At 39.9% G+C, this 23,733-nt stretch overlaps 2 protein-coding genes across 6 annotated transcripts in view; both read right to left on the reverse strand.

Annotated features, from left to right (window-relative positions):
- Positions 1–2,419: 2,419 nt before the first annotated feature.
- LOC115375795 (D-beta-hydroxybutyrate dehydrogenase, mitochondrial-like) lies at positions 2,420–5,298 on the reverse strand. Its single transcript, XM_030075342.1, has 4 exons — positions 4,944–5,298; positions 4,550–4,702; positions 4,281–4,414; positions 2,420–2,855 (listed from the first exon to the last, which is right to left on the reverse strand). The coding sequence occupies exons 1-4, from the start codon at positions 5,296–5,298 to the stop codon at positions 2,490–2,492; spliced, it is 1,008 nt and encodes a 335-aa protein (XP_029931202.1). The 3' UTR covers positions 2,420–2,489.
- Positions 5,299–7,283: 1,985 nt separating this feature from the next.
- LOC115371394 (type I inositol 3,4-bisphosphate 4-phosphatase-like) overlaps positions 7,284–23,733 on the reverse strand; it is a 70,405-nt gene continuing 53,955 nt past the window's right edge. For 4 of the 5 annotated variants that reach the window (XM_030068767.1, XM_030068758.1, XM_030068776.1 and 1 more), the window contains 3 exons: positions 22,895–23,007; positions 22,570–22,724; positions 7,284–10,012 (listed from right to left, as the gene is read on the reverse strand). In XM_030068767.1, the coding sequence (XP_029924627.1) occupies positions 9,880–10,012; positions 22,570–22,724; positions 22,895–23,007 (401 nt within the window). In that variant the 3' untranslated portion in view covers positions 7,284–9,879. Of the gene's footprint in view, positions 10,013–11,335; positions 18,371–22,569; positions 22,725–22,894; positions 23,008–23,733 lie in introns of those variants that run through there. The other variant, XM_030068785.1, reaches the window with a different exon arrangement.

A 23,733-nucleotide genomic window follows, 5' to 3' on the forward strand; every position in this document is an offset into this window, starting at 1 on the left:
GAGGCTGCAGGTTTTCATTCCAACCAACAACTCCACCAGGGGGCTATTCCATGAAAGCAGCTAAAGAAAGCTGCGCTTACGTGATATAGCCTGGCTTGAATTAGCGTCAACTTTCACTAAAGCCTAAACCCGTTCCACTAACGCGATTCAGCCGCGTCTAGTCAGCGCTAATTCTAGCCACGTGTGAACAAGCCTCAAGTGCGCGCGTTCACGGGGCACATAAGCAGCCCAGAACAGTCGAGTGTCAAAACGAAGATACAACTGTCTCAAAAGGAGGGGAAAAGGAGAGCCTCGACATTTTCAGCGGCGGAGCAGACACTGCTGATGGAACTATATGAAGAATATAGAGAAATCATCACAAACAGGGCCGGTTTTTGGCATAGGCGATATAGGCAATTGCCTAGGGCGCCATCTGCTGGAGGGGCGCCGCTAGTGGCCAGGGGGGCGCCGGAAGCAGAATTGTTGACCGGCGCGACACCGTCGGGATATGGAAATCAAAAAACTGGAGAAGGAAGTAGGCTAAGTAGCCTATAAATTTAAACACAACAGAAAGCCATGGTTTGGACTGTATTTAATGCTTTCATTCTTTGTCTTCACAGCTTGAACAAAATGACGATTATTGAGTTTGTTTTGTTGTTTTTTTAATGGTTAATAGGCTAAATGATTTCAAAACTTAGGAATTTACATTACATATGAAATTATAGGTAGGCTGCATGTAAAAATCCAAATATAAAGGGATCATTCAAAAAGTGGGATGACCATGAATCCAATTGGGATTAACTGAAATATGTGTCCTTACGTCCCTCACCTGTGTCAACTAATCTATTGGCTTCGGGCAGAATAGAGGCGGGTCATCGCAAATTGCGGGTGGGAAATAAAATAAGACGTCTTTTTTATTTAACCTCATGTTCTTTTCAACCCTTTTATGTTCAACGCTTGTTGTTGCATTTGATGTATGACTTGTGCTATATGAATAAAATTTGATTGAGTAATTGATTGTTTATTCGGTTGATTTCGGAGACTGACAGTGATAACACATGATTTTCATTAGGTTTATTTTTATTAAGTAAACACGTACATTCATGCTTGGTCACATTGTGGGAAATAGGCTAAGTCTGAATTTATATTTCCGAACACGGACATGGTGTTACATAATTAAATTTGAATTTAATTAAATTGAATATGTGATGCCGCGGCAACAATATAGACGTGACGGAGCCGTCATTTGGGGGTCTGTTTGCGTCCGTCGGACATTCTCTGACAGCAGCTGAGCTAAGCCTGGCTGTAAGCCGCCACGGAGCAGGCTAGTTCTGCTGACTAAGTTGCCATGGTTATTGAGCTGCAACTCATATAAGCCACTTTGATGGAACGGAACTCCCACTTAAATTAGCGAGACTCATCGAAATAAGCCAGGCTATCCCGTTAGCCAGCTTGATGGAATAGGCCCCAGGTGATTTCACTGATCACCCTACCTCCAAACAGAGAGGCGGGACTAATCAGTGAAATCACATGGTGGAGTTGTTGGTTGGAATGAAAACCTGCAGCCTCTTGGCCCTCCATGGCACGAGTTTGACACCCCTGACATAGATCCTCCTTTTATTGGCCCATACTGAAGAGGCAGTGTCTAAAAGTTTCACACATGCCAGCAAAATGTTTTGTTTTATCGTCATTTCAAATGGTGCAGAACAAAGACACGGCAAAGACTTTGAGTACACCTCAATCTTTATTTGGTTTAGTCGACTTCCACCGTCATTGTATTTATACACCACTTTTCTAAAACAAGGTTTAGGATGCCGATTTTGACTCTTTTTCACTGATTGAAACAATGGTGAACAAGAGAAGAACTGGGCAGTTATCATGACTCCAGATAATCCAATTCCCGCCCACTGTGTTTGATTGACAGTAGAGCTCTGGGAAGTGCAGCACGAAAACACCACTGTGACGGGCAGCTCACTAAATTTCAGTTTAGTACCCCAGTGCCGTTTTTTTTTTTTTTTTTTTCCTTTATCAGATGTAGACTGCAGTTTCTCCCTTCAAGTGAAATAGTCTTTTCTCAAAAGACACAAGGCTTTTTGTCCCTATTACTGCTGCTTGGTTGATACACCACTTAAATACAAAATATAAGTAACAGTCAGGGTGTGGCTGTAATGCGTGATAATGAGAAAAAGAATGACGTGATTTGTTAACAGTTCACAGTTTAGTCAAGTAACAGTTAAGCATTAGGCTCAAATCTATGAGGCAATATTAATCTTTAATTTTTAGTAGCACTACAGTAGGAGAAGTAGTAACATGTATTTATTATCTCCACCAAATTTCAAAATGTGTGCTTGTAAAATAATCACAGAAGTCACAGGATAGTAACAAATGCACAAACAAAAAACACTTGGTTTCTCAAACTGTTCACTCCAATAAAATGCTCTCATTATGCTATTGCAATGGCCCAGAGTCATAAAATAATAAAAGGCTTGCTGGTGACTGAAGTAGTTTTTCTACTGAGAATAAAGCATTGCTTTTCTTTTGTTGTACATGGGGCTGAGGGAAAACACAGCATCAGCGAGAAAGGTGGGAAGATAAGGAAAGGCCTTAAAGAAAAACATATCAGTTGTGGAGACAAGCAGGTATCTGTATTTAGGTCGTGGTGATGTGATGGCATGTACCATCGCATCAACAACCGAGTCAGCATTTTTGAAGCCGGCCTTGCACGTTGAAGTGAAGTAGTCATTGGCCAGCTCAATGTAACTCTGGTTGAACATTTGCTTGTGCTCTTCATCAAGTTTTGTCCAGATGTCCTGAGCCATTTTCATCCTCACAATATTGGTAGCTTGGCCAAAATTACCTGGCTGGATGATGCTGACCTGAAAGGAAAGACAAGAACAAAAAGGCACTCAGTACAGTACAGGCTTAGTCTGACCACTAAGTTCGCTGCTGGAAGTGATGGCCCTGTTTATGCTAAGCCACGCCCCACATCCCCGCCAGCTTTCATCATGTTACATGAATGTGTTTAGATATGATGATCCTGTTTGTGTTTAGCCCCACCCCTTTTAGGCAATAATGTTGTCATAGGACACGCCCCTTTTGGCCAATGAGTGGGGAAAGCTGGTTATTGTTTTGTGATGTTATGTGGATATGGTTGCTATATTTGTCTGTGCTAAGCCCCGCCTCCTGCCCCCTGGAAGCTGATTGGTCTGAAAGGATAATCATTTCTTCTTTGACTCATGACTAGCTTCCCCACTGGAATTTTTCATCAAATAAATATGACGGCTACACTTTAAAACTAGCTTAACATGGACAGATTTTTTTTTTTAGCAAACAATGACACTCTAAATAACTAGTCAAAGAAACTACGAAGTCCCTAACAAATGGTAAATCACCTTTTTTTCGGTTTATGTTTGAAACATTACTTCTTGAAGCTCAGGGACTTTTTGTCCTTTTGGAGTTGCTGGGGTTTCAGTTTAATTTTAGGATATTGGCTATCAATAAAAAAATGCATCATTCCCCAAATGTTCGTCAGATTTGACATTGCAGTGTCTGAGATATTGAGCATGAAGCTTAGGGCCCTGATGGCCTGGTGGTGGCGTAGTTCTGGGCCAATCAGGTTTATATTCAAAATGCCCAACCTTAATGTCACAATCAATTACTCCCCAAAAGACTTCCTCCAGAACAGGCCAGCAGAGGTTCAGAAATTGACTGTAATGGATAGAGGGACGGTTAGATGAACAATCCAAGGTCCTCTCCCTGATTTTCACTTGCTGGGGATGAAAAGACTCAGATGTGACCATTCAGGTTGTAAGGCGACATGGTTTTGAGGGATTACTCCATTTCATTTCTTCCTGTGGCTGTCAGCTGATTGACAGTGAGCTGGAGACTTTGGCCAAACCAAATGAGGCCTTTTTTGTTTATTGTGGTGGATTATCTTGCTCTGTGGAAGCTTTTTCTCATATTACAAGAATGATCTCAGCAAATGGCCTCCTCTGAAGGGAGGAAAACGAGACCAGTAATCTCTAAATACACTGACTTTGTTCAGACGGCAGCAAGGAGGAACAACAAAAAAAAAAAACAGTATGGCACAAACTTATCAAAGTATAATTTCAGCTTCAAACATTTTCTTCATGTTAATTTGTTGCTCCAATAATCCATTTTCCCCACGGCTGGGGTCAATAAAGTTTTATCTCTTCATCTTATTAAACACAAGAGTTTCCACTATGTTCCCACAAATGCTTATTCAGTCACTACCAGGATTTGTGTGTGCCCTCTGATTTGTATACTTTGTGTCACATTACCTCAACACCAAAACTGGCCATTTCAACCCTTAAGCAATCTGCAAATGCCTCCAGTCCTCTCTTTGACACACTGTAGGCTCCCATGTTCAGGCAGCTGAAAAATGCAAAGATGCTTGACACATAAACCATCCGCCCTGTGGTATTTGGGAAATACAAGATATATTAATTTCAAGCTCACTACCAGAACAGAAGATCAGTGGTTTTACATGGAAAATTACTATAAAAACATATACAAAAATCAGTGACATTTGACTTGGTTGTAGGCTTACCTTTGGAGGCTCGAACCATCGGTAGAAAAGCAATTGAAGTCCTGATGCAGCCAAAAAGGTTGACATCAACCATATGGCGAAAATCTTCAATGGTGCTCCATTCTATCTCTGCCCAATCAGAAATGCCGGCATTGTTCACAACTGCCCACAGGCCTGAACAGAGAACAAGGGATTCATTTATGACACAGCCTCACAAGTGAATTAATTTAATTGAGGATTTTTTTTGTTTGTTTGTTTGTTTTGCTTTGTTTTGTTTGTTTAATAAATGGAAAAGTTAAACTAACTGCACCTCACTGATCAATTTCTAACTGGCTTCAAGAGAAATATTTTGAGGCTCAGTACAACAGAAACTGTTTTAAGGACGGATATATTTCGCAGACAGTAAATCTCTCACCCTTCTCTGGTAGATTGTCCTGGACTATCCTCTTCGCCTGCTGCACATCGTCATCACTGGTGACGTCCAGCTTGAGGATCTTCAGGTTGCTGGAGCTTTCTCTTGACAGGCTCTGGGCTCCGGCACCTTCTGGAAACAGGCAACCAGCAAAGACAACAAACCCTTGGGTGTCCAGATGCCGAGCGAGGTGGTGTCCGAAGCCACTGTCACAGCCCGTTATCAAGACTGCGCGGCCAGAACCATCCTGTATCTGGCCTCTACGACGGCGGGAAACAAGGTTGGCAATGACCAAGAGAAAGACGGCAGATGTGGAAATGATGCCGATGATTTCGCTGATGGAGAGATCTCTGGCCATGTTGGTGCACTTTCTAAGAATCACTGTGGAAGCAGTATGGATTACCACCACAATTTATATGTGAAAAACAATTGTGAGGGTGGCTGTGCTTTCTTTTGCTTATGTGGGGGTTGGTTTTCATATTCTACGGTTGCATGTGACTTAAAAAGCCACCTCCTTCTCTTAAAAAAGGCTTGCCCATGTAATTTTGTTTTTAGGAGGATGCAAAAACCAGGACAGTTAGTCCATTAATGGTACTGTGAATATCCTTGTGTTGAGCAATAAAAAACCGCCAAAGTGGAACATGACTAAATCAAATTGGTTGCAGGATTGCAAACTCACTAACATCAGAGATGCCTTTCAGCCCCAATGTCATGCCTTTGAAAGATGTGAAAGCAGGGCCAGCCCTGGTCTTTTTGGAGCCCTAGGCAAGATCCGGACATCCCCGGATGTCCCCGCCCCACATCAACCCATTTAGTGCTCCACAAGATCCCTCAGTGCCTTACCCACAGACAGTTCTCCATTTCATAGCTTACGCCACACCACTATGTCATGCAACACAGCATAACAATATTTGGATGGCCTTATAAAGTTGGATATTTTTAATTAGGCTGGTGACGTTTTCAGCTTCTAATAGTCTGTGTCAGCTTGAACCCTGGAGATGCCACTTCCAGCTATATTCTTAAATGAACTTTATAATAGCCACCCAAATAATGTTATAATTATCTTATTTATAATTATAAATATATTAATTATAGATGGTTTACAATATATTTGTGAACCATGTAACAAGGTATCATAATTCATATAACAATCTATAGACAGTTTATAAACCGAGCATTAACCATTAAGGATTTTCAGTGTTTGACAAAATTTTGGAGGAAGGACCCCTTAGACCACCCCACATAATGGCATGCTGCATCACAATGTGGCTTGGCAGCCTGAATGCTCAGGACTGTACCCTGCTTCTAAGGACTGTAAAGGCAGCAGAAAAAAAAAAAAAAAAATCACTGGTATGGAAATTACCACTACTTTGTAACATTTACACCACTTGCTGCAAAAGGAAAGCCCAGTACATCGTTAAGGACACCAGCCACCCTGCTCAGGCTCTGTTCTTGTTCCTTCCATCTAAAAAACCTTACCAGAGCATCAAGTCACACTCCACCCGTCACAGTAACAGTTTCTTTCCACATGCAGTCAGGTCGCTGAACAGCTGAAGCCCCAATATGTACCTCACATTGTTAACTTGTACTGGATATTGTGTATAACATATGAATTCATTGGGCACATAGCCTATATAGGTCTGTAGTGTTTTTGGGATGGTGTGGCCATTGTGTTAAGGCAGTGGAAGCCATAGCACAAGATTTTCATTGTATCACGGGGGACCTCCAGAAGCCATGACCAGGGGGCCCAGACCCCAGACTGATAACTGCTGCCCTATGTAGCCTTTTTGTGTTTTTACTGCAAAACCTACTGCCCTTAAATTTGAAAGCTGAAGGCTGAAATGAAGCCAGCAGTGTAGCGTTTGCCAAAGCTGATGTGAAATGGCTGCTTGGATTACAGAGAAAATGGAATCTGATCCAAATTGTGTCAGCTGTTTTTTCGGTCCAGTTCTCCAAATGCCATAATGTGTGTTTCTGTTTACCTGGAAAGCATATATCTGTTACCCCTGACATGCCCTACAAGTAACTTGAAAATCACATTAGGATGAGAAAGACTCATGACCCTGTTTCTCACACTGCGTAATGGCTTAAACAGATTTATTTGCTTGTGTGGTTTACATAAAGACAGCATTTCATAAACTGGAGGAAGAAGGCAGAAGGAAATCATCCTTCATGAGGAATCATGAGGAATCATCCTCATGAAGTAGGTTTTTGGTAAGAAAGTGAACAAAAGTTGATCTCTTTTGCCAGTTCAGTCCAACAGATGAGATGTTGTGACAGTATTTTAGCAAACTTTCATTTTAAAAGCCTTAAAACAACAACAACAACAACACAGAAGAGTGATTAGCCCACAATTTATGCATTTATTTCAGCATCAGATATTGATGAGAAGTATAATTTGGACCTTCATGGTCCAAATTAGAAAGCAATACAAACCCAATTAAAATGCCATGTGTACTATATGTTGACAGATTATAATGTACATAAATAAAGAATACAACTTACAGATACAGCGATAAATGTATTTTTCTGTCACTTGCGGTAGGATTGCCATCAACATTGAGTCTGACGGTGAGGTTGCATTTCACTGAGGACACGTTACAAATGATGCTGCTCAATCTACAGCAAATGTCTTTATCTCTCTCTCTCTCTTACACACACACACACACACACACACACACAAACAAAATAGAAGTGAACTTGACTTTCATTTGTATGAAATTCCCTGTAAGAACAGTAATGTAGTTGTTAAAAGCACTTGTTGCTTTCTTTTGTGTTAATATCTGACATTACAGTGCAGTGGTACCAGGAACACAGTTCAATAAGGGCCTCACTGGAAAGGAGAGGAGTAATGCTCCCCCTTTGTGGTACAAATACATCATTACAGAAACAATGTGTACACAATGAAGGGTGAGGAAAAATTATGTTATTAAGTTGCCTGTGTTTCAGAACCTAAAAACATTGTGCCTCTGCCCTCAGTGAATTAAATTCCTTTGTATGAATTTCCATAAGAATTTCTCAGCAGGACTTGGTCAAGCAGAGCTGGCTATAACTCAAATTTTGCAATGCTAATACCGCTCCTGCTAGGTCAGAACTGATACTGGTCCAAAAAAATCCACATTTCCAATAGCCCTCTGGTTTAAGTGAAAGTATACTGACCATCTACAGTGGTATTTTCTGTACATATTATCTGCTTTAATTACAATCAGGTTATATTTCAAGTGATCCTCCTCAACAGTAAAATAAAATAGCCATAATAACACATAAAAAAAAAAAAAAAAAATCATTAATTTCTGATGTCATAAAAATGAATTTTGGTGCGAAAAACTCAACACGGCAGTAACACAGTGTGCTGTAGTTGCAGTTTGTTAATTTCCAGCCCTAATCTTGTGTGTAAAAATAACAAGTGGTTTTCATCAGAAGCAATGAACCCAAACTGTATAGAAACAGCAGAATATGAAAGTATAGACGGTAGGTTTCATCATGGAAATGCTCAGCATAAACTAAATGCCTGTGGACACACACTGCAAATATTTCTGCTACAGTTTTATTTTATTGCAGTTTCAATTACGTCTCATTCGTTGCTGACGCAATGATCGTGCTAACATGAATGCATATGTATTTTTTATGTTTGATAACTGCTTGTGTTCGATCATCTATGTTTGTATGCAATATAAATATCCACATACTTAAGTTTTGTAAAACAAAACTGTCATGTGGATGTGTAATAAACTAGAAACTTGAAATCAATTTCCACTTAAGTTTATCTCATCTTGAGCATTTCTCTCCATAATTCTTTCCATTTTTGCAGAGCAGCTAAGTTGGGGTGCATTCTTGCAGCTCACAGTAAAGTTTTTAAAGGGATACCTTTAAAATTTCAGACTGCTTTCAGGTGTGGGTCGTGGAGGAATGGAGAACCCCTCCATCCTTTCTCTCAATGTGTTGTAATGCTTTAATGATCACCCAAGGGAGCGCCTCTTTTCGCTAACGCCACTCCACAGATGAAATCTATACGCTCAGCTACGGAGCAGAGCAGCAGCTGGTAGGCATTCAGTGTCTTGCTTAAGGGCACTTCAGCGAGGCGAACGTTTGAGGACATGGGGGCTCCTTTTGAGGGACAGTCTAAAAAAATGACTTGGCAGCGTTCCTGAAGCTCACCTGCCAGCTGAAGGCTGGTGGTGCTACTTTGTTTCAGTCTGCACTTCATTTCTAATACTAATGATTAATTTTGAGGAAAACTGAAGAATACATGAAAATTATCATAAACAATGTCTCATCCCTCTTCAGTTCAATATTTCTAATAAACAGAGGTTTCAGTCGAATAATTGAACCGTGCTTCAAAAGGCATTCACGCCTCATTTCAACAACAACTCAAACGTACAAAACTTTTTTGTGAACATTTCAACAACTAAAAACTAAAGATTTGATATAAGGCCTCTTAACAAAACAGCCTATATGCATAAACATAAACTGGTTGACATGGTGTGAAAGCAGGGAGGTCCCCAAACCACAAGATGAGTTTTTGTTTTACATTTTAGCCCATTTTCCCCTGCTGTACACACTTGTTATATTGTCATTTTAAGCTCTGATTTTATTCAAGTCTGACCTGAAGGATTTATCTCACTGACTACTTATTTTTCATAGCACTTCATTATTTTCTGATTGTACAGTAGAACTTGTCTGTTTTTAATGAGGTTTGGGTGAGTTGATACCAAACTGGCTGAATCTGTCACTCGACCAGGAGTGAGGATGCCATCTTCCATTTCTGGAAAACTACTCAATCTGTCCTTATCAAAGCGCAGCCATCCAGAACACAGCATCAAACTTTATCCAGTCAGATCTCGACCTTTCAAAAACAGAGCAGTCGCGCTGTCCAACGCGCTGTCCAACGCGCTGTCCAACGCTGCAACCTTCTCACAAGGCGCTCTACGCGGCCCAATCAGGTTTCCACCTTCCCGTAGGTTCCGTCGGGTGGCCGGTAGTGTTTGGGGAAGGCCTTGAGCTGCAGGGAGTTAAAAGCGTACTTTCGACAGCCGACGTTCTTCATGGTGTTTTCACGTCTGCAGCCCTCGCTGGAGACAGGACAGAAGGGGTGGGGGTGGGGGTGGCATTCAGCAAAATGAGAGCAGTAAAATAAACAAATAAATAAATAAAAGAATAAATGATGGTTGGTGTTAAAGAGGCAAAGGCTAAGATTTTGTTTGCCCATTTCCACAAAATTACAGTGTGTGGGAGTTTAATGCTGTTCTTGATCAATGATTCATCCATATGGAAAATAAAATGTCAGCATGCACAATCTGATTACCGCACACTGGGGCACAAACTAAGGGCAGGGCAGCAAACATGAGAGCATGGAGCTTTGAGGAAGGCCAGCAGGGCTTTAGGAAAAGCACAGTCGTCAGAATACAATCAATTATTAAAAAGTATATGAAATAAATAAATAACATATGAAAAATTGTGTTGACAGTCTTTTTTCTTGGCAGTTTTCTGTTTTGTGATGTTTTGGAAAAAGAACTCCCTTAAAACTCTTTCAAGACTCTCCCAACCCCTGGACAACTTCTCAGCCTGAAGCATTCATTGCATTCATTTGCTAGCTCACTTCTCTCTGTTGTGAAAATGTGACTTTACTGTTTCTGTCAAATACAGGCCACTTTAGCTCAAGAGGAGGGGTGGAGGGGGCCATGCAAGAGGATATTGGCTCCTCTTGTCATTTCTCAATTTGTACATCGTCAATTCCTTTACTCACGTCTCTTCCAGCAGCGATTTAATAAAATGGTATTCGCTCCCTCAAGTCTCATTTCAAAGTGCCATCAATTACTAATCTGCAGTTGTCATGTTGTTTGCCAGACTGTATGAGTGTTTTTTATTTTTAGCTTTCACTCTTTGAAAAGCAATCTAGATGTCATGAGGTATTCTAAATAAAGGAATACAAGGTGAAGGTGACTTCTCTGGGTGACAATTACAAGTAGTGGAAGCCGGTGCTCTGCTGGTGTTGGAGTGCGTCATTAACATCCTGTGTGTTCCTGGCCTGCCACATATTACACCTAACACACATGAGCAGCCCGAAAATATTTGCTTACTAACATCTAAAAATAGTTCAATGATCATGCTGATGGAAAAAGCCTTTTTTCAAGTGTCAGTGAAAAGTAAGAGTAATTAAAAGTGAATTATTGCCTGGGGGGTGAAGTTAAAAATTGGATTGGGCTACTGCTATGCTTAGTCAGGGTATGGTCACAGCGACGGCCATTTTAACATGCTTCGTAAAAATGCCTTCGCAAAAGCCTGTGGCAGCTACACCGGGTTAACTTCCATATTCCAGTTTGTGGTACTGCAGCTATTAACACTGATAACATCACCACTTTTAGCAAGCAGCAACAACACAAAATATCCTCAAGTTCTGCAAGCTACAGGGTTATTTTGTTTCAAATGTAACAATGCCAATGGAGGATGGAGGAACGAGGAGACGAGGAGGCACAAAACAGAGAAATGAGAAGTTCTGCTGATGTTGACAAAAGTTAGTAAGGGTCAAGAAGAGTAAATGAAGAAAAAGATGCCAGATGAAACAATGACGGAAAACAAGCCCTGCTGGTTCAAACATGCAAAACCAATCATACAGATGGAAGGATAGATGGACCAATGGATGGATGTAAATGGACGAGAAGAGAAAGGGAGAAAAGAAGGAAGGAAAGATGGGGTACAGATCCAGATTTTGGATACCTGCTGGGTAATAACCACTGATTTCTCCTGGCTGAAAAACAGATCATTTTTATGTGCGTCGTAACATACAGTTTGCAATTTAGTGAATTTCTATCTAAAGCACCTTGAAGCATTGGTTGCTCCATCGGAAAACCGATGTAACCCAATTTCAGCAATGCATTTCCTTGAAAATAATCTTCATTTATCACCACAGAACTTAAGAGGCAAAAGTGAAGAGAGCAATTTTGTGTTTTATGCAAGTCAGTGACACACTTGCACAGATGTGGGAAATGTTTGACGATGAAGAAATGAACTTTAAAAACCCATCAGATATTATTTCACTGTGTTTTTATATTCTGCAGGTGGAAACAAAACAAACCAAAAATAAACATTTATTTAATAGCACGAGCCTGGCGATCACGACACACAGAGTGTTGGTTTTTCTTGGGTTTGTGATACATTTAGTGCAACATGTAATACACAAGATGACATGACACGGCTACAGCTCATTCTTTTGGGACATCGATCGCTATTGAGTCTCAGAGGAAAAGCACTGATTACCAAGGGCTGCACAGGATCACATTTTAGAGCCGAGTCGACTTCATGGAGAAGGATGTGGCCCGCTGGATGCTGACCAAGCTGAAATCCATCTTTAGAACTTAAGTATCTCCACTTCATTGTTTTGTCCTATAAAGTCACTTTCTGTAAAAAGCAAAGCTGTTCAATTTACAAACTCACCAAAGGAAACTGGAGTTGCAACTATATTTATCCACCAGACTGACAAGTTATCGATCTCCTCTTTGACCCCCAGAACCCACAGACCTGGTCAGCACCAAGGGCAGCCTCCCTCCAGAGCCTCAAAACTGTTCATTTACTGAAACAACGTCCCATTAATGTAATAAACCTTTAGCAAAACAGCAATTTGCAGTTAATACAGTAGCATAATAAGTGTTACAATTAACAGAATATCTATTTTTCCAGCAAATAATATTTCTTATATTATTGGGTTTGTTACATTAGGAAGGTTAAAAAAAAAAAAAAAAAAATCAAACTTTTCCATCACTTTTTCATCAGCTTGTAAAAACAAAAAGACTCAATCTACAAATTGAGAAGAAAAACAACAACAATAGTAACATGATTATTGTGTTATTAACTGCAGATTGCTGTTATGTAGATGTTTGTGTTAATGGGAAGTTCAATACAGTAATAGCCACGGGTTCACAATTGTTATGAAATAAAATTGAGATTTATATGAACACAGAGAAATCACACAGACACATTTAGCTGAAATCACACCTGCTATGATATAAAGTGACAACAGCATGGCAATTTATGGCAAAGGCATAATCACATATAGATATATTATTCTCTGCTTTCGAATAATTAAAGACAAAATTTAGCAAACATTAGTGTTTAGGCATACAAGCATTTAAATACAATTTATGTACAGCAATATAAATATATTCTTTGATCCATTTTGATTCTTGGGAATACACCTTTGTATAGAAAAAATAGGATTAAAAACTAAAGTAACACTGGTATAACTGACATTGGGTATTTCTCTGTTAATGGGGTGGTATAAGGACGCTTGATAAATCATTCGGGAAGCACTTTAGTGTAATTACTTACCTAAGGATAATTACCTCTTAAATAATTACTAATGAAATCATCAAGAATTAATAGAAATCATATCATAAACTGAAAAATGTCACCCTAAGTGGATTTATTCTTGAAATAATAGAGTGTTTTTAACATTTGACAGAGTAAATCTCATTTACTCCTATCACTCTGGCTAAATGTTTTTGACTATTTTACGACAGCAGGTGGCGCCACTGATAGATTACATATTATAAACGAACATAACATCCCTGTGCCCCCGCCCCCTCTTGTCATATCAGGTAAAACAGCGTCAAATAAAGTGGAAAGGATATCTTCTGTCTTACAGAGGTAGTTCTAAACAGGAGCGCTCATTAATAGAATAGACGAGATACACAATAATTCCTAATACAAAATCAAATCTCAATATTTACACAAAAGATACACAACAGTCAAACAAAGGTTTATAGTGCTGACCAATAAAATCCTGCAAGTAGCCAAGAAGGAGGGTTGCAAAACGTTATATATTATATATTAATATTTATCATCAAGGAGGATAAAAAAGGATATGGAATATTATTTCTGCCCCTCATCACTCCAGCGGCTGTGACGATGTGTGTGTGAGTGTGTGTATGTGTGTTTAGGGGTCACAAAGAAGCATGGTAGATTCCCAGAGGAAGTTATTTTGGTCTGATCCATTTCCTTACTGGGTCAGTCTAAATGAGACGGAGCCTCTATGTTCACAGGAGGTGCCTGGTGTGTTCATTTAGTTTCACAGATGTAGGTAAAAATATTGATTTCTGGAAGGCAGGTTTCCAGAGTGCGAAGCGAACTGAGGGCCTCTTGTTGTCCAAACACTGGACTGTAACATATTTTCCATTTCCAAATTTCATCTTCCATTTCCAAATCCACCATCTCTGATTTGTAAAATTGTTTTATTTATTCATTTTTTGGTGAGCCCATTTTCACTCCACTATCTACTTCTACTCCAGTTAGTGATAAATTTTCTAAAACGGTTGTTGACAACTTCTGGAGATGTTTTCACTTTCTAATGGTGAGCGTTGAGGCATATGAATCTTTAGAAAGCTATCAATCAGCTCAATCAGCTCTTAGATTGTGAGGGACTGACACCAAAACCTGACGTTTTAGATTGCTGAGAATTTGTCTGCTATCTGGATGATGAGCCACATCATCTACATTTAGCCAGTTATCTCTAGAAAGAAGAAAAATACACCAAAAAATTTAACAGCCTGACGCAATAGCTGTTATTTTAAGTGTGTAAAAATGTTTTAGGGTGGGTTTTCCCATTAATTTTGTCACTGAATTGAAAATTTTGGATGGTGTTTAAGATAAATGTTGATGGTGGCTAGGTAATACGACTGTGAGCTGGTCCATACATTTTTAAATTTTAAAATTAATGTACTGTAGTGTATCATATTTGAAATGACAGTTGGTGCAAATGATGGCAACTGCACAAAATGACCCTGCTGCATTAGAAGTAAAGTGCATGGTTTGGAAGCAATGTGTCTGCATGTATATTATGTGTCCTTATTTCCTAGTGTAGTTACACTACGTTCACTTATAACAAACAATTTGCCATTGGTGTGAGAAATATTCACCCTATTTCGCTGTACTGCCACTTGAAAGCTCCTGAACCAAGTCAAACTGTATTAAGGAAAAATGAATTTTCACACCCTACTGGTGGATTTATTCTCTTATTTTAAGGGCAGAAAAGGATTAAACAGATTAAATGCATTGAGGTGAATATTTTTTAGTAGTATATCCTTATTCCCAGGGCACATACATGACTGAGAAGTGAACTGGATTCAGACTAGGATGTCACATCCATCCTGGTCTAACCTCTTTGGAAAGAGAGATCCTCCAAAAGCAGATTCATCTGACAGAAACCTGACTGAAGCATTTGGCACAAGCATAAATACATTCCTCATTCACTCATCCTACAGCTTAACTGCAAACACAGTGGACTAGCCACACAATCTATCAAATAATATCACTTCCTTCAATCTAAGAAACACAACTCTATAAAGCTAATAAGTGAAAAGTTTACTGGCTGGCCTTTGAGTATCTAGTCACATCAACTTATTACAACCACAAAATCAATGTCTGAGTAAATGTAAACAGATACTGATCATTGATAAATGCTCTATAGTGTGAAGAACCTACAGTGCTACACTGCATAATCAAACACATTTCCCCTGAATATCCTACTAGCATACATTCCAAAATTAGCCAATTAGAAATTGCATCCTAAAAAACACAAAGATTGAACTTTGTCAATTGGCGAGACAGAGTTAATCTTCACTGCATTGGCAAAAGAGATGGAGAGCAGATTTGGGTTGAGCTACTGCTTCGAATGGGTTCAGATGCTTTTCAGAGGTCGACTCATCTGGTCTGGCTGGCACACTGGGACCAATTAAACTGCCCCAAAGGTGCCAGCCGGGCCCCGTTCTGCCCTCATGGCAGATGAAAGCAAACTCTCAACTGGAAGTATTACGGCACTGACAACATTAAACATATTACTGCTATTACCAATGAACTGAACTCATATAACAGGACCTTTTTTATAACATCTGCAGCCCCAAGGCATCTGACACTTTAATTATGTATTTATTTTTTCCCCCAAACATAAAATAGCTAATCCAGTGCAACCATGTTTGACTAAATCAGGGCTTTACATGAACTGCCTGAGGACAAATCAACAGCAAAGCTTTGTATCCTTCTGAGGCAGAATCTAAAATGACCACCAAAAAAAAAAATAAATAAAAAAATAAAAAAAATCACTGAAATTATTTATAAACTTTAATTTAATTGATGACTTTATTTATTTATTTGTTTGTTTATTTTGAGGTTATGCTACAGTAGCAGTACTGTAGTCACTTGTTGGTAGTCCAACTGCATCTTCCAAGCGTATTAAAGCTGAGCATTTGTCATGCTCTTTTTACTGTAAATAACTTTATAAAAGACAAAGCCCTACACATTGCTCTCCAGTTGGGTTATTTAGATGATCCTGTGACCATCCTTGCAGAAGTGATTCAGTACTGATCCCTGACAGATCAATACAAAATCTTGCCATGTTCCTTCAGGGAACAGTTTATTTATTATTATAAGACAATCACAACTTCATTAGAATGGGCTGAATTTAGTTATATAGGTCCAGTTGATGTGTCTATATGAGATCAGCTCATTTTAAGTTAAAGTAAATAGGGTTGTAAATGCAAGCAATATGCAGAACTTAATTTTATCAGTTTATCCATTAAAGACACATTGTGTGCACATAAAACAAATCAGAGCTACTTCCAAAATAAAACATGTATCAAATCCAAACTTCTCCGAAAAATCTCAGTAAAGGGGGGGGTTTGTTCAGTTTTACAGCCCTCTTTGTAACGGATGTATCAGGCTGCATATAAACACAGTCAGTGATAATTACCAGTAATATCTGACCCAGATCTGCTGCAAAGTGCATTGGCTAAAGTAGAAGCAAAATGTCTCCCTCTGCTGTCTACAAAAGTAGGAAGACCTAAAGAAACACAAGCAAATTTGGCCTTAAAAACGTAGCAAAATATAAACTAAAATATGTTCTATTGATTTTGGCACCAAATAAAATAGATTTCTTTCTCTTTGCTCTAGCTTGTAAGGTAAGTGCAGCTGCACATGGAAGACAAATCAAGCAAGCTAAAACATGAAGCACAAATAAAAGAGGCTGATCTTTCATGCACAGCTTATGATATAAATTCAATTTTCATCCATTATAGTGGCTACTATTAATAATAACCCTTTTCTGAAAACACAATATATGTAATCTGCTTATTTATACATATTCACAACTGAGACACAACTTCTGCTCTAAGTTTCACAAATTTACAGCTTTGTAGTTCACACAATATTGATGTTGTTGGTGAATCACAGGGTGTCATATTATTACAGTGAGAAGTAAGGCAGGAAACTCGCTGACAAGGTCAAGTCACAAGTGATGGTAACTGCACATCTGAGACCTCAACGCCACTTTGTTGGTTAAAATCCAGGAGATCACAGATCATAGAGCATGGGACGGACTCTAGAGAGGGTGTCGATCAAGAAGGTCTGACATGCAAAAAGTCGAGTATCACCAGTGTTTTTTCTTTTTCCAATTCCCATCTGACCAATATTTTTTTTAATATATCGACATAAACCACTTGTACACACAGGGTTCCTACATGTTTTCTGTTTGAAAACTTTTCCTAGACCTCAGCTTCACAAATGGATTTGAAGATTTTGGTCCGATGCATGCGGATAACAGGATAAATAGTGAATATGACTGTTAATTAGCCACATACTGTATATAGCTGAAGATTATTCATGTGAAATGACTCACAATATAAAGTGACAGCAGGTTTAGAGCCTCATGACGTGTCATAAAATGTGTCATATGTGTGATGAGACGTAACTATTCTACCTTCCTTTTCCGAGTTTTTTGTTCCTGTGCAATTCCCAAACTTTTCAACCCTTTTTCTAAAAAACTTCTAGACCTGTGCAGGAACCCTGGAAATACAAATGAATGACTGTCTGGCTCACTGCCAGACAATCTCTCTGTCTCTACCTCTATCTCTCGCTCTCTCTAACCATGCATCTTCCTGCCTGTCAACAGGAAAACAAAAGCATAGTCAATAATCAGTAATCATGATCCATGAAAGAGCTTTGCCTTGGATTTTGGGGACCAGAAGGTGTGTACAGCCCTTAGTTTGGGTGGGATGGCGTGCACATGCTGTACAGTAGTGTGTGCACGCATTACAAACACATTGACAGGATGATTGACCGCACATCTTCAGAAACACCCTTGGGGGATCCATGTGGACTATTCTGTCCCTGGTGTATACTGTCCACACACTCGCTGGATGTGCGCTTCATTTGCGCTTTTTGTCCGTTTTCTCCACCGAGTTGTGTGAAGAGCGGCGGACATTCAGCTGCAGCGGAGCTTGGCCAGGAAATAGGCCACGCTGAGGAAGATCCACACCACCAGGAGGTTGGGGCTGAGGGCCAGCAGGGGCAGCGAGTAAAGCAGGCTGGGGTCCAGCCGGAAGTCGCGCACCGGCAGCAAGCCACTCAGGTTCTTCTGGATCACCCCCTCCCTCGTCCCAATGCTGCCGAGTTGGGGAGGAGGAGGGCGCAAAAAAGATGATGGGAGCGGAAGAAGGAAGGTGAAGGGGGATTGTGGAAAAGAAAGAAATGAGGAACAAGGATGGAATTGGAGATGGAGAGGGGGAATAAGGAAGGGGAGGAGGGGTGGGAGAGAGAAAGGAGAATGAAAAGGAGGGAAGAAAAAGGATGCAGGAGAGAGGAAGGGGGAATGAAATGTAGGTGAAGAGGGAAGGAAAAGAGAACAGAGTGAGGTGAAGAAAATGGGGCAGAAAATAAGGAGGGAGAGGAAGGGAGGAGGGGAGAGATTAGAGAAGGAGGGAGGGAAGGACAAGAGAAGAGAAAGAGTGTGGGAGGAAAAAGCAAAGCAGGGTGTGTCGCAGCAAAGCCAAAACAGACAGATGGCATGTATCCGTGCATGGACATGGATGACATGGCAAATCATGAAGCAATAGCAACAAAACACAACGGCAAAGAAGCCACAGCCATAATGACAGTCACAAAGGAGGGGTGTTTTCATGGAAGCGGTATAAAGGAATACATCAAAGAAAATGATAATAATAAATGATATATCCAAGTCACAAAGTGGAAAAATAGAAATCAGATGCGACCGAATGGAAATGAATCATGAACGAACCAAATGGACGCAATCCCAAATCAACGAGCCAATTGTACAAATGAAAAAAGTCAACACACGGGAAACAGAGGAAGAGGAAGAGAGAGAGAAAAAGAGAAAAAAGAGAAAATTAAGAAAGATGCTTACATCTTTGTGAAAAGGAAAGAAGGTAAGAAAACACAGCAATGGCTCTCCATGTTTCATTATCTAAGACATGGGGTGAGGGGGGAGGAAGAAGAGATGGAGGGGAAGAGGGTGGGAAGAGCCTCTTGGTTTCAGTTGTGACAAATGAGAGAGAACTAAAACCCAGCTCATTAGCATCTAGCGTTCCCCATCAAAACCAATGGGTAGCACCAGCTGCAAGCTAACCATAGAGCTTATGGTTATAAGTACTTATTAATTGCAAGGTTAAATGCTAGTAAATCTAACATATGCCTTCTTGGATTCTGCACAGCGCCTGGCACAGAAAAATGACAGACTAAACTACAAAAAGTACTTTGCAGGCAGACACTTCAATTCACAATTTACTATAAGGGCTCAACCCAAAAGGGACAAAAGGGTTGAAATAAGGGTCACGTGGAAGGAAGGGGAATCCCCTACAAGCATACAGCTTGGTAGCGTGGCACCGAGCCTCTTCCCAGCATGCATCACAGTTCCAACTCATTCCAAACTGGAATTAAATTCCGCAAAGTTGTCAAAAAGGGCGCTTCATGCTCAAGAGTCAGCTGATGAGGGAGGGGAGGGTGAAGGAGGGATGCAAGAGGAAAAGAGGAGAGGAAGGGTGAAGAGATACGGTGTCATGCGAGGATCTGTGGAATCTGTGTTTATCTTTATTGAGCACAAGTGCAGCAAAACAGTTCCTATTACATCTTATACATACAACATTAAGTCACATAAAAATCCAGCTTTAATGACATATAGTGGTGCTTCACACCTACACATGACACAAAAGATTACAAACACTTGAACAAAGACTCGTACACTTGGCAGTACATGTATGGCAATGCCAGCTTGCCTCTGACACACAGTATTGCAGGGTTTCTTTAAGGGGCAAGAGTAAAAAAAGGATCGATCACAAATATAGAACAAATACCACTGATTCAATGATACGTGGTCAGGTAAGATTTCTGGCTTTTTGCCCAGTGACACATGTATTATGTCAGTATTTTGTATCATGATATATTAACTCTTCCGATGTTTCTTCTGCATCTGTACTCTAACTAGCTGGCTTCCTCTGGTGTGAAAATGTGACTGTATTGTTTGTGTCAGTTACAGGCCACCGTAGCTCAACAGCATGAGTTGGGTTGGGTGAAGTCTGAGTCGGAGACGTGTGTAGGAGGGGATGATTACGATTAGTGTAGAAATTCATACTGGCTACCAACAGATGCCAGTAAAGATCATAGTAATTAATGCATCCATGAACTTTTTTGACCAAACTTTTTCACATACCCTGGGAAAAGCTTCCTAAATATTTGTTCAAATCTAAGGCTTTTTGTAAACCCATAGCAAAGCCCTTAATATGTTCGAAGGATGAATTTCCAGGAACAAAAGTTTTTTTTTTTTTTTTAAATTCAAGCACAAGACAAACCTGCCCCGATTTATGTTGTTGTTTCTCTCTGAAACAGACAACTGAATGAATCTGAACTGCAGCAGTCTGAATGCATTAAACCACACTTCTCTACACACAGTATGCAGTTTTTTTTTCAACTTTTTAAGTATGACTTCTATTCTTGTTTCCTAATTCTTGTTAACTTTTATGTTGTTTGTTTCTGTTTCTTGAACCTGAACTGCTTTGTAAACCACAGATTTGATAAATGTATCAAATCAGATTTGATAAATGTATCAAATCTGTAAAGTTTTTTTATGCTGAACTTCGTCAGTGTACTCTTTCCTTCTTCATCTGCAATCGTTGGTGAACATGACTTGAAGACTTTCTGAATTGTTAGGATCCAGTCCTAATTTTGGTATACATCTGATCCACCAAGCAGCTCAGTGTGAGGTGGTAGTAAGCAGTGCAAGCCAACTTTAAAAGTCAATATTGCACTGAAACCCTCTAAACTCCATATAGACGCACCTTTCTAAGAAATTAATACCTTCCATGAACATTTCTGTATTCCCTCTCAGCAGGCAGGGTCAGAGGACATTGGGAAGAGGATTGAGTAGAGGAAAAAGTAGGAAGGGATGAAGGAGGATGTGTAAAAAGCAAAGGTGATGGTGGGTCAAGTGCTCCAATGATTCAAATAAAGAAAACATTCTCTGCCAGCTGGCTAGCAACTCAGACAGACTCTCAAACAGCGTAGGCTAGCTGCAGGTATACAGACAGAATAAACAAGAAAAGACAAGGCAGCTAGCCATCGACAGACAGACAAGACACAGCACTGACTCATAGACAGACAGACAGGCAGATGTTAGACAGACACACGGACAGACCAACAAGCAATATTGCTGGTGACGGACATTAGTGGTTTATGGGCATCTTCACATTTGAATTCCAGCTGGTTACTTTTCTCCACAAGCTCCTTGTCACATTTTGGGGTGGACACAAGTTTCAGCATTTCACCGGAGCTCGTAAAAAAAATGAGTTTTACTGAGCCAAGCTGTGTAGCTACTGTAGCTACAAGCCAGAGGAAGAGAAAAAAAAACAAACCAGGAATGCATACAATGCAAACAGGACTTGATTAGCAAAGGTAGATTTCTCCTCAATGTGACAAGAGTCGAGACAAGAAAAATAACCAACTGAATTTCATAATGTTAATGTGCTCCTTTAAGATGAAGGAGGCAGTTCCAGATGTGTCGCCACAGAAGAAGCAGGCCGTGTGATAAATTTTCAAACCAAACCTGGGCAACACAGTGAAGATTTCTACATGTCTTCTGTTTCGAATTTTATACATGTTAATACATATCTTCTTCAAGATTTTGGTCTGTGTTGCAGCTAATGCAAGCTGACTAAGCAAATGTTAAGCTTAAAGACAATCTGGCAGTCTGGGGGTTGCAAGAGAAATTTTGAGATTGTTAGATGATTTATGGAATAGTCAGAGAAACATGCTTCTACCATAAAAAACATATAACTGTTATTTTTTCTTTTTGTAAATTTAGTCTTTATTGTGCAGTACTGAACACAGATTTCCTTGGAAAATCAAATAAAATGACCTGAAAAGGGAAATTCACATCTGAGCTAGACTTTTCACTGGCAAAAACCACCTGAAACGGGACACTAACATTACAGCGACAAATACCACAATATGTGAAGTAAAAGTGGATTTACTGTTTCATGTGTCATATCTGGAGTAGACTTTTTGGCACATTTCTTTGACTTTTCCAGATAGGGGAATTTTATTGACCTTATGTATTCATTTAATTTGTATTAACTATGAAGACTTTCCAGACTTGTTCTGGAACCCAGACAGTGAATGAAAGCATTTTGAATAGTTATGTTTTCCACGTGAAACATTTTGTATACTGCGTTCTGAAGAGGACATGTAAAGACATGTGGCAGCCCTGATGAAACAAAGTTGAAATCTTTTTTGATGCCCAGGTCTGGTTTTAATGATTTGTACTTTTGACTCAGACAGTACGATGGCCTCCTACCTGCGCATACAGTCGAGGGCCTGCGTGAAGACCTGCGGCGCCATGCCATGTTCGTGCTGCAGGATCAGGCATTGCTCCAGCGTCACCGACATGGCCGTTCGGTCCTTAGCACTTTTGCAGCTGGTAAAGCGCACACCGTTCAGCCGGCGACAGATCTGACAGGGACGTTAAAACATGTTGACAGATGAATATCAGGCTGAGGGAGACCACAAAGTCACATTCAGCAAGTCTTTCCCTGCGGAAATATTCTTGAGAAAGACAATGAACTCATATCTATTTACGTTTTTTTGCCCCAAATGTTTTTAAGTAAATAAGATCCTTTTACCTCGGCGGCTTGCCAGAGGATGTCCACATTCTTATTTTTCCTGGCGTGGACGTTCTGCCCCAGAAACCTCAGCAGCTCAGGCAGACAAGTCTGAGAACGAGACCTTGGGAGGCCTGAGGGATGGGAAACAGGTGATGTGAGAAGAGAGGAGGAGAAGAGGGAAGGACAGAGAGAACAGAAGATTGGGGGAGAGTGAGACAGCTGTGCTTACCATTCAAACAAACTGAGGATAAACATTGTGGCTTTGTTGAAAAATCACAGAGAAGGTCAATTACTTGCAGCACTGATCTTACTGGGGTACACTGGAGTTAATATTTAATATCCACAGGTAACAGACCCTTTTTCACAGCAGCCATCTGACATGAACAGCAGGGTAAACACAGGTGTTACTGATGACATTAATGAAGGTTCAGGTCTTGCAGAGCCAGGGTCCTGGTAGGAAAGGCTCTGCTTCACTTAATGCAGCGGAGCCTTAATTAACATCATTAGTAAAACCTGTGTTTACCCTGCTGTTCATGTCAAGCAAAAACAAGTGACTGCAATTTTCATGTATTTCCTTTCATCTTAAGTTCAAGTTACGTGCCTGTTGACTGTGTATTTTAATTGTATTTCGGGCTGGGTAATAATTCAATGCTATCGTGATACACACTCAATGAGAATTCAATGAGAATAACATTAATATAGTAATTTAATATGTGATTTTGCACACATGAATTTACATTGTGATATATATTGAAAACAATCCATATGAGTGCATTGATACTATTACTTAACTATTCTCCCACTCCATTGTAAAATTACCTTAATAACAGACATACTTTTTTACTTGTTCATGACAA

The sequence above is a fragment of the Myripristis murdjan genome, chromosome 2, assembly GCF_902150065.1.
Source record: "Myripristis murdjan chromosome 2, fMyrMur1.1, whole genome shotgun sequence".
Taxonomy (NCBI): Eukaryota; Metazoa; Chordata; class Actinopteri; order Holocentriformes; family Holocentridae; genus Myripristis; species Myripristis murdjan.